Genomic DNA, 16,764 nt, shown 5'->3' with positions numbered 1-16,764 from the left:
AACAATTTTTAACTTATAAATGTCAAAATTATCTAATCATATAAAAATATATTATCATTCACAATTTATTATTTATTATTATTAATACATAATTTTATTAAACATATTTAGATTCATCAGATTACTTGCCCAATCAAAAGCAATGAAGATATCAAGTGTATAATTTAAGTTGTAAGTGTTGATAGGCTTTTGACTTACGCAAATCTCCAAGGCAATTATTCAATTATGAATGTCATAATTCTACACCTTGTTGAGTGGAGTAAGTCTCCAATAAAACATAATCATGTGGCTATGAGTAATATAATTATCTATATACTCAAAATAGTATACATATAACATTACTCTTACTACTGTCTATGAGAAGCGATGAACATAAAAAGTGTACAATTCCAACAAACAAAATCATTAAAGATTACTCAAATTTGATTACTCTGTCACTGCAGTTGTTACAATGATGCCTCCTACACCAAGCTCTTGGCAAAATTAGAACTTGGTATATTTATATGATTACACGATAACCATCATTTTTATTAATGTGATAATATTTACATGAAGCATTCTTCCCTCGGTTGATTTCTTTCAACCGAATCAATCTAAATCGAAGCAGTTTTTTTATTGTTAAAAGGGGGAAGACGACAGAAGAACTGCATAGCTAGCTCCTACTTCTAAGTACACTCCTGGGGATCTCTTCCTATATATATTTTCAAGTAGTTGTAATCCTTAAGTAAATCTAGTGTCCTGTCAAAGAAGAGTTTCAATTTTGCACAGCAATCTCATATTACTGAACTGCCTTTGTTATCTTTCTCGAGTACCAATGAATAAAGCCTCAATCCCACTTCAAATAAACATGGCTTCTATATACACTCTCTGCTGCGAAACATATAATTTCCTGGACAAATGTCAAGCATAGCAAGAAATCAATGGAGGTTGTGAGGCTGCACATTGAATTCTTAAGGTATTGTGTTTCAAGAGAAGAAATATAAATAAGATGAAATAATTGAGGTCAATGGAGAACTCACTCTTGGGAAGAACTCCAAACTCATTTAAGCAACTAAAGCCTCCTGGAGAACAGGTGCCTTTGTGCTAATGTTTATCCATATGCCTTCTTCAATAGAATTCCCCTCTGCAGATTCCAATCTCAAAGCAACGGAACAACACGTGAAACTTCCCTATATAATTGTTCAGCTTCGAACGGTTTTGAAACATATCCGTCCATCCCACACTTTAGGCATTCCTCGTGTGTAGCTTGGATCACATCAGCAGTCATGGCCAAAATGGGTACATGCCAGTTTGAAACATTGTCATCACGATGAATAGAATTGTTGTATCGGTGTTCCTCCTCTCTAATAATCCTTGTAGCTTGAAACCTGGGAAGCAAGGAAATAAACAGGTTTAGAAGTAGATTAGAATTCACTTGCTGAATATGAAGATCTATTACTAGTGAACTATAATAAATTGTCATGAGAAAAAGCCAAAAATATTCTACGAAAGACATTCTAATTGTCATTTGCAGTGAGGTTTCAAAAACTTATTTTCAAGCAAGAATTATATAAATAAATGGGTCAAAGCAAGGAAGCATCTTATACCCATCCATTCGTGGCATCTGGATGTCCATGAAGCAGGCATGAAAGGAATGAGGTGGCTTAAGCATATTGGTAGCTTCCATTCCACTCTCCGCACATTCAACATCAGCTCCATATTTTTTCAAAGCACCAGCAGCTACTCTGAGATTCACCTTGTTGTCATCTACAATTAAAATTTTTCTCCCAAGAAGAAGATTACGGAGAGACAGACTTGGAATGGGATTGCCCTTATTCCCAATACCCAAGGCTCGTTGAAGATCTGCAGCAACTTTGCTGGCCCTCAGCGGCTTCATGATTACAGTTGGGCTATAAACACCAGAAATTGTAGTGTTAATTCTTGAAAAGCTGGTATGTTTAGCAAGAAGGAACATTTTTGGAGCCCCATGTTCAAATTTTCTCAAGTTATCAGTAAATAGGGTTGAAGTACTTGCATCCCTCTCCCAGACTTCTTGTTCAACAAGGACCATGTTGATAACCATATTCCCACAGCCTATGCAAGATATACCTTCATTCAAATCAAAAACTACTTCAACATGTATTCCAATACGTTCAATATGGTATCTCGACACCTTCGCCCGCGTAGGTCTGTGGTCCACAAGCAATGCTGTCATGCCTTTAAGTTCTGAGGATACAGAGTTAGACTGGCCATTCATTTGCTGGCTCTGCTGCTCATTTGAATTGGAGGAACCATTTCCTAGGACAGCAGTAAATGTAAAAGTTGAACCGATTTCTGGAACACTGACAAATCCAATCTCCCCATTCATGCGGCTAACCAAATACTTGCTTATGCTAAGCCCAATGCCTGTACCTCCATGTAATCGGGAAATTGATGGACCAACCTGCATAAAAGGGGTGAAAATACGAGATTGGCCTTCCAGAGGAATTCCTTCTCCTGTGTCTTCAACTGACACAATTATATTGACAAAATCAGAAGAGGATGATTTGAAAGAACAAGTGGATCCATCTTGATTGAAAGCCCTAAATCCTTTCCAGCTGCAGCGTCTATCAGCAACAAGATTGCCACTCAAGGTGTTCTTTGATGATAATACAGTCTCAGCTTCTGTAAAGTCCATCACCTCCTCAACAAGATGGACAGTAATAAAGATGTGTCCTGCCTTCGTGAACTGCATAATTAAAAATTTATCATTTTATCACTGTTCATGGTAAAAACATACAACAGATCCTAAAATAAATGTAATTATATAGAGATTTTACACATAGATGCAACATAAAAGCACCATAATTGCATATAGCAATTCATGCCACAACTCCCCAGAGAATTTCAATTTTTTTCAATCCATGCTATTTCCTGAGGACTTTATTTCTCCTTCAAAAAGTAATAAATTTCCAACACTATAAAATATTTAAAAAAAGTATGAAACCATAAGTTCCCAAATAGAGTGCATATGCCCCCCAAATCTCCACGTCTGAAATTTGAAATCAACATAAACCAAATTCAACTGAGAATTGACGAATACTTACTTTGATTGAATTCCCCATGAGATTGCTGATTATCTGTCGAAATCTCTTTGGATCACCAACTAGAATTTTAGGAACACGATCAGAGATATAAACTGCCAACTGCTTTTGCCCAAGAAATAATTTATGTAGATTTCTTAGTTAATACATTATACCCAAAAACAAAGAAAAAATATAGATTTAAATATTCATGCAATGATAGAGACACATACCTCTAACTCTACTCCTTTCTCTTGAGACTTTCCAGAAAATAGAGATAAAACATCATCCAAAATTGCCCGCAGATCAAAACTCACTTCCTCAAGCTCCAGCTTACCAGATTCAACCTTTGCTTGATCTAAAACCTCATTTATAAGAGAAACGAGTGTTCTTCCACTGCCTTGTGCAGTTGTGACATAATCTTGTTGAGTTCCATCTAAATTTGTGTCCATAAGCATATCCAGCATTCCTGAAATAGTAAAAAAGTTATGCTTCATAGTTCGCTGACCTTCAAAAAATTAAATAATTTTGTAAAAATATTATGCTAATTCAAACTTGCATAGTTATATAAGAGAAAGGACAGGTACAAACTCACCTAGAACACCATTCATTGGGGTTCTGATCTCATGAGAAACAGTAGCAAGGAACTACAGATGATTGAAGTATGTTTAGAACCACATCAACATAAGAGATGTAAATTAAACAAAGCATAACAGTTTGAATTACAAGCATCAAGCACCTGTGACTTTGCAACATCAGCTGCCTCTGCCTTTGCCTTGAGTTCCATCATCTCTTTATAATCGTCTTCAACTTTAACAATTCGACTCACAGTTGCATAGAATATTTGTCCAACAAGAGATGCAATCACAATGATGGCAAAAGAAGTTGTTATTGCTAGCCATGGCCATGGTGCTTTCTGCTTGAATCTGCATTAAGACCATAACTCAGGTCATTCATCTATTTTAACTACTTTAAATCTTGTCCACTAACAGAATTAAGTGGCATTTGGGGATCAAGCCTTTCAGATAGAAGATGCTCTATTTCTTTGTAAGATCTTTAAGGTAACTTTATGTGCAAGTGCTAGGAATTTTAACTGAACATAAAAGCCAAATCAAACAGAAGCAAAACTCAAAATATTCAAAAAGGTGTCAATTGACTACCTGCAACGCATCTCATGCTTTCTATAGGGATCTCCAAAATTAAGGGAGCTCACATGCTCCAATTCATCATTTGATACATTTGAACCATACATGCTAATTGGGTCAGACGGATTGGTAGTATCATATACATTGACAAAGATGGTTTGTTTGCTTGCAAGCTGTTGAAGTAATTTCTCCACAAGTGATTCAATGTCAAAGACTCCACCAAGATACCTGCTTGGAAGCCTAGAAAACATTAGAGAAACTCCTTGGCATTCTCTATCCGACCACTTCATTTAATAAGTTCAAATGCAGATTAGAAAGACATTCATTATTACTGCACTCGAAGCACCTTTTGACATTATTGCATTTCTTCCAAATCATTGTTTTCTACACAATAAGTTCAGCGAGTATCAATCCTAGTATATTAAGTCTTTTTTCTTTTTTGTTAACAACTCTTTTGTTTCCCTTTTTGTATGCATCTGTATTTATACTAATCCATTATCAAGGATCATCAAGTAAGGAAAATCTATTAAAATTGTCTCAAATCAATTTTAAATTTGTGATAGAAACCATACCCATCAGTAGCTTCAATCCTGTCATCTGGGGTTGCATTTGAGGGGAGATCCCTCTTGTAGACAGCAAATGTCAAAATAACTCCAAGCCGTTTTGATTTGAGTAACCTGAAAGGTGCAGTTAAGACTCCTTTTCCTGATTCTCTTGCTCGTAACACATTTTCACGATCCTCCTGTAAGCACAAAATTCATTGAAACTTTACAATTCAGGATCAGAATAAGCAATTTCAAACTTCTCCAACAAATCACTGGTATGGTTATTATAATCCTAGAAAATAAACTTCCCAATAAAAAATTAAGGTTGGCAAAAGGTCAATTTAGAAGCTATTGCAATAATGTTGCACTTTAAGGTCAATTCTACCACTCTAACTGAGAAAATAACCAGAATAAACATTGAGAATATAGAAAAGAAACTTACTTTTCCTGAAAGCATATCAAGAGAAACCACATGAGAAATGGTATCCTGTGCAAAGATAACAGGAGCGTATTCTTCTTGAATTGGGGATGGCTCCAAAGCTTCTGGGTTATAGTCATCCTTGTGAACTGGATTATGCTCAAATGCATCCATCCTCTTAATAGTCCAGCCTTGTTGCTTTTCAAATTGTTCCCTTTCAGAGTGGAGAACCCTTACCGCATATGCCACGCCACTTGTGAGAGGCCTCTCAAAAGCAGTTCTTTCAGTATACCTTGCAAAAGTCCTCTACAAGTTCTTAAAATTAGTTTGTTTGTCGAATGATGCTAGTGATCAAACTTTAAAGCAAAAGAACTCAGATCTGGTTTTAGATTAAGCTACTTACCATATTAACATTCTCAAAAGAAAACCCATAAAATTCACTTAATTTAACATTCTGAAGTAAAATCATACATGATAAAAAGAAATGTCAAAGAATTAGAAGCAATTATGTCATAGTAACTCAATAGATCCAAACCAAGGAGCTCAAGAAGTAAATAGTTCTTGTCTCTCAGTGAATTAAAATATATAAAAGAAAAATTGGCATTCTTGACTGAATTCTCTCGCCAGAAACCTATAGGAGCAAGGGTAACTGACAGCAAGTTCAGAATTAAAGATTAGAAAGATTTTTAGTATAAATTAAGTTGGCAAAGTCAGAGAAGGAGATCCAATTACCTGATCAATAGCAGATGGGTTCTTGCCATGGTGGAAAGTGGAGATCAATATGGACATAGCCTGAACATGATTCATGCTTACATTAAACTGATCCTGTAACATCCTAGCCCTCTCATCGCACATACTAGCGAGAGCTTCTTTCCTCCTTTCAGTAGTTTGTCCGCTCATGTACCAAAAGACCCACATAGATGCCAAGGCCCAAAAAACCAGCCATGCCACCAAGACCCTTCTCCACCATATTATTCTAACTTTCTTGGACCCAATAGACTGGTAATAAAGATTGTGGATCTTCCAGCTCTTCCCCAAGATCCTCTCCGAGAATTCCGCCCACATCTTAGTACCATCACCAAGAAAACCAGTTTTAGTATCTTCAATTCCACCATGTATTAAACAGTTCATGGAAACCACAGAAACAATCCAGCAACATAGCATCCAAAGTGAGTGCCCCACCTTTAGACCAAACCCAAATACAGGAAGCAGATTCATCCAAGGAAGAAAGAAAAGTAACCAGTTAACTCCAGCTAACTTTAAATAGTAACGAAGTAGAAGTGGGTCTTCTTGTTAATTCCAGCTAGAAATGAATTAGGTGAGGAGAGAGAGACCAACTATCAAATCTACAGAGACTGTCATAGTAAAACCCAGCATAAAAAAAACCCCAACTTTGAACAAGAGAAAAAGAGAGGAGGTGTAAGATTAACTAAAGCTCACCTAACTCCAAACTCAAGAATGCAACAGAGAAGACCCAAAACAGAAGAAGATAAAGGGAAGTAAAGAATCCCCAGGAAGTTTCTAATTCTGAATAGAATTTGATCTTATCCTGTTCGGCTACCACCCAAAGGTAGCTAAGAACAACAAAAAGATTCGAAATTTAGCAATCAAATCAGAAACCCAACTCAACTCTCACAGCAACCGAGAACCTGACAAGAAAATCTAGTTCATAGGACTGGTAAAATTCCTCAAATCAATCAAACATTAAGAAAATGAAGCATGTGGAAGGTCTATGAACCCAAGACATAAGACTAAAAGAAGCTAAAAAGAACGGTTTCATGGGCAAACTAATGAAAGAAACCAGAATCTATTGAAGAAAGATGAACAGAAGACGATTGTGCAAGCAAGCGAACGTCTACAAGCTAGCTGCTCAAGCCATTATCTCTCTATCCATTCCAATTACCATCCATCCAATCCAACCAAAATAAAAATAAATATAAAATTCGATAAAATAAAGGGCAGAAAAGGCACAGTCCCACTCAGCAGAAGTCGCTGCTTTTTTATTATTATTATTATTATTAACTTTCCTTTGTGTTTCACATCCCTATCCATCCAATCCAGTCCCAGTAAGAGGACAAGTTCCGCACGCTAAGTCGTTAACTCTTCGTGATTGTATGGCTGTACTTTATGTTGACAAAAGTACCCCTGCATGATTCAATATTACATTTGTACACATTCCACTTTCAGGCTAATTGCATTATCAGATGCGCCTTTCTTTTTCCCAAATTGCCACCTTCGAGTCAAATAAGTTGGTGAAAGGATAAGCCCCCATTGATAGGAACTTCTCGAGGCGTTATTCTGTGCCTTAAACTGTTTTGGAATCTAAAACTCACCTTGTAACCATGGGTGCAAATGAGCCGAATCGTTCAAAAGTTGTTAGTAACCATAGGTGCATGAGCCAAATCATTTGGAAGTTGTTTGTAACTCGATTTAATTATTGTCAAAACAAACATAAAATTGAGTTTATTGTTGATTTACTCAATAACGTTATAAATTTGTAGTTTAACTTAAATCGAATAAAATATTAATAATTTAAAAAAAATTTCACTTAAGTTTTTAAAATTTTATTCAATTATTATAAGTTATGAGATTTAAATTTGATTTTTTTTTTAAATAGGGGATTTGAATTGAATTTTTCCAATTTATCTTGAGCTATGCAATTATGTCTTCAATTTAAACTCAAACCAAAATCTTATATGTTCGGGGAGCTCAAACTTTGTATTAGTATATTTAAATTGAATTCAAGTCAAATAGTATTTGACTTGGCTTGTCTATACCCTTAATTGGGTATTAAAGATCAATTAAATAATTAAATCATCAATGGCATTTTTTAGGTATTTGGTTTCTCTTTTAACTCTAAGTATTTTTTTAGGTTAACTTGTGATGAAATTCAAATTTGAATAAGTTTGTCAGAATTAAAAAAAATCTTGTCTCTTATGCTATTTATCCGTTGTTGTTTCTTGGAAACAAATATTGTTTAAGTCTTTGTCTAACCAAGTGAAGGATGCGAATCTGTTTTAAGAAAACTATGTGTTACATAAGTCTTGGCATTCAACTTAAGTGTTCTAAAATTTTATTACCAATTTTCTATTCATCATATTGAATATTCTCATATTGTCAATTATAAAGTAAGTAGATTTAATTTTAAAAAATGTTTGCATTTTAATTATATTGTTTTTATATATGATATCTATACATAGTTACTAACATAAATATTTTTATGGTTAACAATTTTGTCATAATTATAAATATCATCAAGGGTAAAAAAAAAAAATAAATTAAAAAATAGATTACAATGTTATATATATTTATAATAAATACTAATTTAAAAATTATATACTATTATATAATTGATTATTTATTTATTTATTTTAATTTAAAATTATACATTTATAAAATAAAATATTATTGTGGATACCCACTTTATAGTAATTTTAAATGCTTTGATTAAAAAGTAAAATCCACCAATGATTAGAATAAACTTTTTTGGAGCAAATACAAGTCGTAACCGACATGTCAAATGTTAGATGGGAGATCGGGTGGGCAATGAGCATCTTTTTAGCCTTTACCATTTGTTCACGCTATGGGAAACAACAAAGAGGAAAAATGCTTTTGGACAAGAAACTAGGTTTAGCTTGTAAATAGAGTCTGACTCAAAGGGCATTCTCGTTACTTCATGAGTAAATGCTGAAAAAAGCAGGTAGACGATATCAGTGGCAAAAATGGTAATTAGTTAAACAAAGTAATGGCAAAAGCACAAGGACACTTTAATCAAGGCAGTCACGAAGTGATTAGGCCATCACTACTACTACCACCCACTTCCTGGAGCTCTTGTGATAGCGACGTCCCACGTCAGCGCACCAGTTCTCAGCCTCCATCCAATAAAACCCTGCAACGTGTCGATGCAGCAATGGCTGGATGTGATACGTGTCACTTGTGGGGTTTCAATGAGAAAAGTAGCATCTCTCTCCCACGTGTTGAAAGCGGGGCTCCCTTTTCGCTTCATTTCTGGACTACTGTGTCTGTCGGGTCCACGTAATACAAGGATTGGATATAAGCTGACAAAAATTTTAACATAATAAATATTATTGCAGTAAAAAAAATTTAAAAAGTTGCTGCCTTATTTTTTACCGCTTCGACGTTTAATGAACTAATTAAAGGTGTTGAAAATAAGTCTATATAAACTCTAAATATATTTGTTTATCAAGTATCATTTTTAATTCAAAATTAAGAGATAAAATTTTAAATATGTATATGTATATTTAAATTTAAATTTTTTAAAAATTTATTAATAGTATATTTAAGTCTAATAGTAAATTATAAATTGAACCTACTAATATTAAATTTAAGTTTAGTTCAAAATTTTGATTTAAATTCAAATTTTAAATTGCTCATAAATGACTTAACTCATCTATATCACAAATGTCAATGGTGTTTCCATTTATTACTTTTTTGTGTTAATTTTTATTTTTTAATAATATTATTCACTAACTCGCATTCAAATTTAAACTAGACATTTAATTAAGCTTCGAGTCAAATTCCAATAAACCCCCTATTTATAATTGACTCGATTCTTGTTATTAGCCTTTAGCTAGAAAATGTCCATATACAAGTTGTTGATGGAGGAGAACAATCCTGAAAGAGTAAAAAAGCTTCATGTCACGGACTGGCATCTGGGATTTTACTTCACATTTAGTCGGTGAGAGCTGTATAAATTGCTCCATTGGTTGACTTGACACAGAAATGACATGACTTGATAATTGTTAGCCAGTCTTATGAATATGGAAAATACTACAGTATTTGCCTGTCTCTTTTTTAATCCTAGAGCCCACCGTATAAATAAATAAAAAAATTATTATGCTATTAATGCATTTTAAAATGAGACTTTTTTGGGAATTTATTTTGTTTAAAAATGAAAAAATAAATTCCGGTTGTTAGAAGGTAGTTTGTTAGGTGCACGTACAATCATCTGTTGTTTTACTAATAGAAAATTATAAACACATCCTGAGAAGTTGAATAAACACTCGAAATAATCATTCAAATTAAAAGCCGTCTTCAACTTAAAATTATTGACAATAACTTTGAGGCTAAATTGTACCAAGTTATGAACTGGTTTGGTTCTCCAGCTAGACATTAATTAGCGTGCCACGGCCGGCACAACCCTAAAAAAATGTTCAAAATTCGGCCGACGGTTTTGTCTTCCCTGATTTAATAAACAAGTCTGCTACAGTCTGAATTTAATCATTAAATAAACGTCTACAGAATGTCAAATAAACATGACACAAACTCTCCACCGAAAAGCTGCAGGTACTTTAGTATTCAACTCAGGAAAACTCAATCAAACCTCATAAATATATGAATATATTTGCTTGAAACTGTCAAACTAAGTATTAATTTCGATGTTCGTCAAAGTTTACCGCAGAGAGAGAAGGAAATTAGTATAAATAATTATAAAAGCATTGAAACAAGAAAAAAAATGTCAATGTCACAGCAAGGTCTAAGAAGAATAAGATAACTGGAAGGGGCATATTATATTTTTTTTAATTATATTATAAAACAAACGAATCGTCAGAGATTACGGCATTGTATGGCGCCCACCACCACCACCAGGTCACGACACGACGCGGACGCGCTGATGAGATGCTTTCGTCAACACCAGAATAATGATTAGGTTAAAGTTCCCCAAACGCAAAAGGAGAAGCATCTATCTCCCTCATTTATTTGAGGTTTTTCTTTTTAGGTCACTGAGCTCAGCACGGCCGCCGCCGCCAAGGCGTTGGGCGTTGGATGGTGTGAACGTGGAAGTACCTCACCGGAGGCGTGGGAGATTAATTAATGTAAGGATAATTTATATAAAGTGTTTAATAATACGGTAGGCTGAACGGCTGAAGTGACGGGGATATTTATTTATTTGAGTATTTTATTTTATTTTTATATTTAATTGAAAATCATAAGGGGCATTTACATGGTGGACCAACACATCCATTATTATTATTATTATTATTATTACGTACGATAGCGATGCGCCCACGTGATGAATGGTGAGAATTTTGCCAACCTTATTGTTCTTTAACTTATACAAAAACAAGTACTAAAATATCTTCAAACCTAAGAATCCATTTTAATCAAGAATTTAGTATTTAATTATACATATACAGTGATATACATATACAGATACACATGATTATGGCATAAATTTAAAAGGAAAATGTTAAAGAAGAACTTGATTTGGAAGAAGAGTTGTTGCTAAATTTTTATAAGTCTTTTTATCTTCTTTTATCTAGTTTTTCTCTTATTTTCTAATGTTTGTTCCTTCCCTTTTCTTGAATAATCCAAGATTCAAAAAGTGTTTATCATCTTATTAATCACATTTAAAATTCAAATAAAAACACTCTCGAATGATTACATTTTGAAGATACGATAATGATTAAGAATTATAAAATAAAAATGTTATTATTTATATAAGAAGTGTTATGTGAAAAATTTTATACTTAAATAATAATATGTCATTATGTGATTAAATAGTTTAACATTAAAGATAAAATTATATCCAATTATAAGATAATATATCATTGTTTATATATAAAATTATCCGTATTATTTGTATATATAATTTTATTATACTTATATATATTGAACTGATGATGTGGAAGAAATATCAACTGATAAATTGTTTTCTATAAATGAAGAATGTCTATTTATAAATCGAGTTGACACGCCAATAGCTAATGGCTTCTCTGAAGAAATTCTGCGGTAGGATTATTACCTTATAAATTTAACTTCTGAAAATAATTCATGTGAGATAGATGAACAGGGTAGCTACTCAAAAGAACTGGCTAGGTGTTCCTTTCAGGATGAGTCACAAGGCAATACTCTTGCACAATCATAGGACACTAAACATGCCCAATAATGCAGAGAAACTTCAACTCAGATGAAACGGAATCTTGTATATATCATAATTGCTTCTTCTTGTTCTTATTATCCAATAATGGCTGCCAAGTGCCAAGACAAAAATACTGTATTGTTGTGGCCTCTGTACTCATAAATTAGTACCAATGAATAACTTTATCAAAAGAAACATTCCACTTATCTAAAAGCGAAGTATAAATTTTACTATCTGAGTCTTAAGAGTTCCAAGCATGAATACATGCACAGCATGGATATGAGGAATTATAGGAGAACCAGATTCTATTTTAGGGTTTCGATTCCTTATACCCAGAAGCAGTTGTATTTGAAAGAGAATGCTGAGACGAATGAGAACAACTGAGAATTATAAAACTGGATAATACAGCACACTTTCCACTAAAACCCTGTGAGAAAGAGATGGATTTTAAAATATTTAGTCCATGGACAGCCGCATAACACATTGCACTTTTACACAGGTCGACTGGGCACCATGGCTGGTGCACAATACATTATATAATTTGGCTAAAAAGCCTTTTGGCATGTTTCAACTTAGAAGTAAAATGGGTCCTCCAGTCTGCTCACAATCCGCAGGCCAGGCAAATGCTTGTTTCAATCATAATCAAAGCTTGCAATGTAGTGGAAGATGAAATCATCAGCTCAAGATCACAGCATGGAACATGCAAGCAGGGCTTCCATGGAGTTCAATGAGCAGTGATTCTGTAAGTGGAGGTATGCCTGCCAAATGGGTCCTTGTTATAATCGGCTTCCAACCAAACAGTTCCAGTAAAAATCATCAACAATTAATGCAAAGGCCAACTCATTTGAAAGAAATGTAATTAATTGATGCACTCTATGTAGGACAAAGTAAATTCGACAAATCATAATCATTGAGGGGCCACTGGCCACACCCCATTTCGCAATTCAATTATTGACCTCAAACTCGTAGCTTAACATTCAATATGCAAGCTATTTGGGACAGGGGACTTTCATGAGAAATCAAGCAAGGCAGATCATCAAAATGAGGGCTCTAAAATCACAAATTTTGGTAGGCTTCAGAAATTTCTGCTTCAAATGGTATCATGTAACAGCAAGAAGTGAAATAATAGTAAATTAACAAAAAGAGAACAAAACCTAACCCTAGGCAACATCAGATAAATAAAGTCAGAAAATGAAAAGCATATACATGTGTGTGTGTGTGAGAGAGACACACAGATTCATCATTCATGGACTTTCAACTTCACCAGCTGGACTCAGAAATGAAAAGATAACCACATTTTAACTACTAGACAGCAATATTTTGTACCAATCTGTGAAAAGGAAGGTTTCCCTATACTTTTAGTTGAGCAGGAGGTTTTTGTCCCTGGGAAAAAAGATAAACCTGATTAGTCCCACTCATACAATAGTTAGGGTGAATTGAGTCGTCGAAAAGTGAAAAGTATCACCGGTTGGATAAATAATATCATTAGATGGATAAACAAGTTAATCTAAAATCAAATTAGAACTTCAGTTTGAAATCGACTTATTAAAGCCTAGCCATAAATTTGATCCCGGCCAGGTCAAATTGGATCCACCCTTGACAATAATTGAGTGCAAAGCAACAAACCCCATGTCTTCAATGAGAAATTATGAATAAATTACCATTATCCTTTGCAAGTACCTTCAAAACAAGCACAGAAACATCACTAATGTCCAGCCAGCCTTTAAAGGCTCTCGATAACTCATATTTGTGAATGGGCAAAAGTTACATCTGTTCAGGCCAAGAAATTTCTTTTTGAAGCATATTAAAGGCAACTGAGGAAGGAACAGTTTCTCTTAAGTGTTAGGAACCTTTTCTCTTACAAGTCTTAAAGGGCCAAAGGGTTACAGCCAAAACCCTTTAAAGCTCTAAATAATTGAAATGCTAGTTAGTCAAGACCCGACCAACATCTCAGAAAGATATTCGTATATTTATCCCAAGCAACATTGAATATCAGCCAAGAAAACTTTCTGTTGGTTGACCTTCACATTCAACATATATAAAAACAAGCACATGCACATGCACAGATCTGAGTACAGAAAACCTGATCAATATTATTGTCTTTGCCCATTATAAAAATGTGATACTGATCAGCAAAATAGAAGAGAGCCCTCATCAGATACTGTTACATGTCAAAAAAGGATCTCCCGTACCCACTAGAATTGAATATTCCAAGCTACCTCAAAAACTCCAACACAGGATATATGATTTTCGCACTTGAAATTCTTTCTGCTATATTAAATTGTTCAAAAAAAGAACAGTTGAAATCAGCATAAAATAACGTCACAAACGATTGGGAGTGTTTCTTGTAAGGACAATATATGAACACAACCCATGACCTTTTCAGCAAATGCCATGCCAATATTCAGTCAAGGCAAGCTAACTCACAAACCTGCCAGTCTAGAATTCAATTATATAAGCTCTCAAAAGCCCACGTGAGAAATCAAGCATGGGTGCTAATTATTGGGCTGAGCCTTGTTGGAAGCTAGGCCCGGTGTTATTCACCATATTTCTTAACCGTCCAGTCTGAGATAGCCAATTTTACAACTTTGCAGATAACTCAGGATTCGAATCAAACCGGGTTTGCATAGCAGCTTGTTGGAGCTCAATTCGAATTCATAAAGTTCACAAGTTGGTGATGAAATCATCGTAGAAGTACTTGGAAAGCATAAGAGATCGAAGAAGAAGACAAAAAATCTCCAAAAAAGAAGAAAATTGCCACAAAAGATGGAAAATTTTGTTAGAGAAGATGAGTTTGCCGGTGGCCTTCCAAACTCACAGGATTTGAGCCGCCTCGATTTGAACTCAAATTCCAGCTATCCCAATTTTATTATACTCATTTCAAGACTACACTGAGTCATTAAAGAAAGATCCATTTTAAAAGAGAAGTTTAAAAGAAAAGATGCAAGAAGTCTAATTAAAGTATAAAGTCTTAATAGAATTACTTTTTTAATTTGTCAAAGAATCTTATGTCTAATCAAATTAGACTTAAAATACTTTCTTAAATAAAATCAACCATTATCCCACACATAAAAAAACAAGTTACTCGAATTAACCCTCACCAATTTTAGTAAAACTCGATTTTTTTTCATTTTACGTTTTCTGTATCTTCTCTATGTAATCCTCTCTTTTTACCTTGAATATTTCTTTGACCTCTTCAATTAAATTTAATCTATTAAATAGCATATTGGTTCAACTGGTTGTCAACTAATTCAATAGTTAATCGATCTGAACCAACTAAATTAATGTCTTATCTGAATATGAAAATATACATTATATCGACCACTTGTTGTCATGCGACCATATCATATTACTTCATCAAGTTAAAAGTCCTTTCTCATACCAACTTTAACAAGCCAAACCCAATAAAACTTTACACTTTAGTAAAGTTGTGTCACATGTTAATATATGTATGAATTCACTTCATACCAATATTATTTTTGGATCAAGTCATGAATATGCTATAATACTAATTATAATTAATATTTCTCATATAGATTGTGATGAAGTGGATAAATAATATTATTTTTATAAAAAATTATGTATATTTATAATTAATACTAACTTATATGTTAATGATAATATCTCATCAGATTATTTGATATTTTTTAATTAATAAAAATTAATATTTAATCATATAATAACACATAATTATTAATAATAAAATTAATATTTATTATAAATATATATAACATCATCGCTCTTATCTTTATTTTAAGTTTGGATAAAATGCATAAAAATATCTAAATTTCAACATAACTACTAATCTAGAAACCAAACATGAACTTCCTACCAAAATTTTCTAAGAGACTAGTCAAATCAATGACAAAAAAGACAATAAAATTGTACAATTAAAATTGAATTTAAGTCGAACTAATTCAAATTTATGAGTTGCTAAAAAATTATTAACAAATCTATCTTTTCCACAATTTATGGTCTTTTTTGACTTTTCTTTTATTATCTCTAATAATTTTTCTTTTTATTTTCTAATATTTTTTTAGTGGTTTTTTTGACAAATTTACTATCAATTTAAACTCAAATTAAAATTTAAAGGTTTAATTTGAGTTTGAGTTAATCTCTATTTAGATTCGATTGAAATCTATATTAATATTAATAATATATTATTATATAATTAAAAAATTTTAAATTAAAAAAAAACTATATAATAAAATATTATTATTAATATATAAATTAATAATCGTTATTAATACATGTAGCCTTAGGCATGACGGGTGAAATAAGTAACCCTCTTTATATTTGCAGGTGCAGGTCACCTAGATTCCTAAAAACGGATAAAAGTTAGCTGACAGGGAATTTTTATTTGGGAGCAAGCAATGCAACAATGAAAATTGTCATTATTGTTAACCATGGTTAGTATTTAACTATAGTTAAGTTGTGTGTGATTTAGGGGCCAAAAACTGAAAATCCCTCAATTGCTGGTAACCTTTATTCATGTGGACCCTACTCTAACTTTTAAGTATATAATTTTATTTTTTAAATTAAGATGAAAATAAGGGGAAATAAACAAATACAAATAAAATACTTAGTGAAAGAGTAAGACGCATAACTTCACTTTATTTTGAATTAAAAATAAAATAAAATTTAATTATATAATAATATTATATAAATTTAATTTTAAATAATATATTATTATATAATTAGATGTTAATTAATTTTAATTTAAAAGTATTTA

General features: G+C 32.9%; 1 protein-coding gene and 1 long non-coding RNA gene across 3 annotated transcripts; both read right to left on the bottom strand.

The window, feature by feature from the left end:
- Positions 1-387: 387 nt before the first annotated feature.
- Positions 388-7,102, bottom strand: LOC123213689 (histidine kinase 3-like). 2 transcript variants are annotated; one of them, XR_006501727.1, is made up of 11 exons: positions 5,882-7,099; positions 5,174-5,455; positions 4,759-4,928; positions 4,202-4,414; positions 3,781-3,967; positions 3,637-3,688; positions 3,275-3,510; positions 3,066-3,164; positions 1,587-2,707; positions 1,020-1,367; positions 388-889 (listed from the first exon to the last, which is right to left on the bottom strand). XR_006501727.1 is itself a non-coding variant. In XM_044633159.1 (10 exons), exons 1-10 carry the CDS (start codon positions 6,365-6,367, stop codon positions 1,139-1,141), a joined length of 3,075 nt encoding a protein of 1,024 aa, XP_044489094.1. In that variant the 5' UTR covers positions 6,368-7,102; the 3' UTR covers positions 1,019-1,138. The 2 variants fall into 2 exon arrangements, 1 of the variants encoding a protein (XP_044489094.1); XM_044633159.1 differs by lacking the exon at positions 388-889 and having other exon boundaries at positions 1,019-1,367; positions 5,882-7,102.
- A 5,292-nt stretch (positions 7,103-12,394) lies between these two features.
- Positions 12,395-15,054, bottom strand: LOC123213550. The gene is made up of 2 exons (XR_006501719.1): positions 13,713-15,054; positions 12,395-13,415 (listed from the first exon to the last, which is right to left on the bottom strand). It is a non-coding gene; the product is annotated as an uncharacterized LOC123213550 (long non-coding RNA).
- Between the last annotated feature and the right edge of the window lie 1,710 nt (positions 15,055-16,764).

The sequence above is a fragment of the Mangifera indica genome, chromosome 4 (genome assembly GCF_011075055.1).
Source record: "Mangifera indica cultivar Alphonso chromosome 4, CATAS_Mindica_2.1, whole genome shotgun sequence".
Lineage (NCBI taxonomy): Eukaryota > Viridiplantae > Streptophyta > Magnoliopsida > Sapindales > Anacardiaceae > Mangifera > Mangifera indica.
The sequence above is the reverse complement of the archived record's forward strand: the minus strand, read 5'-3'. Positions and strand labels throughout refer to the sequence as shown.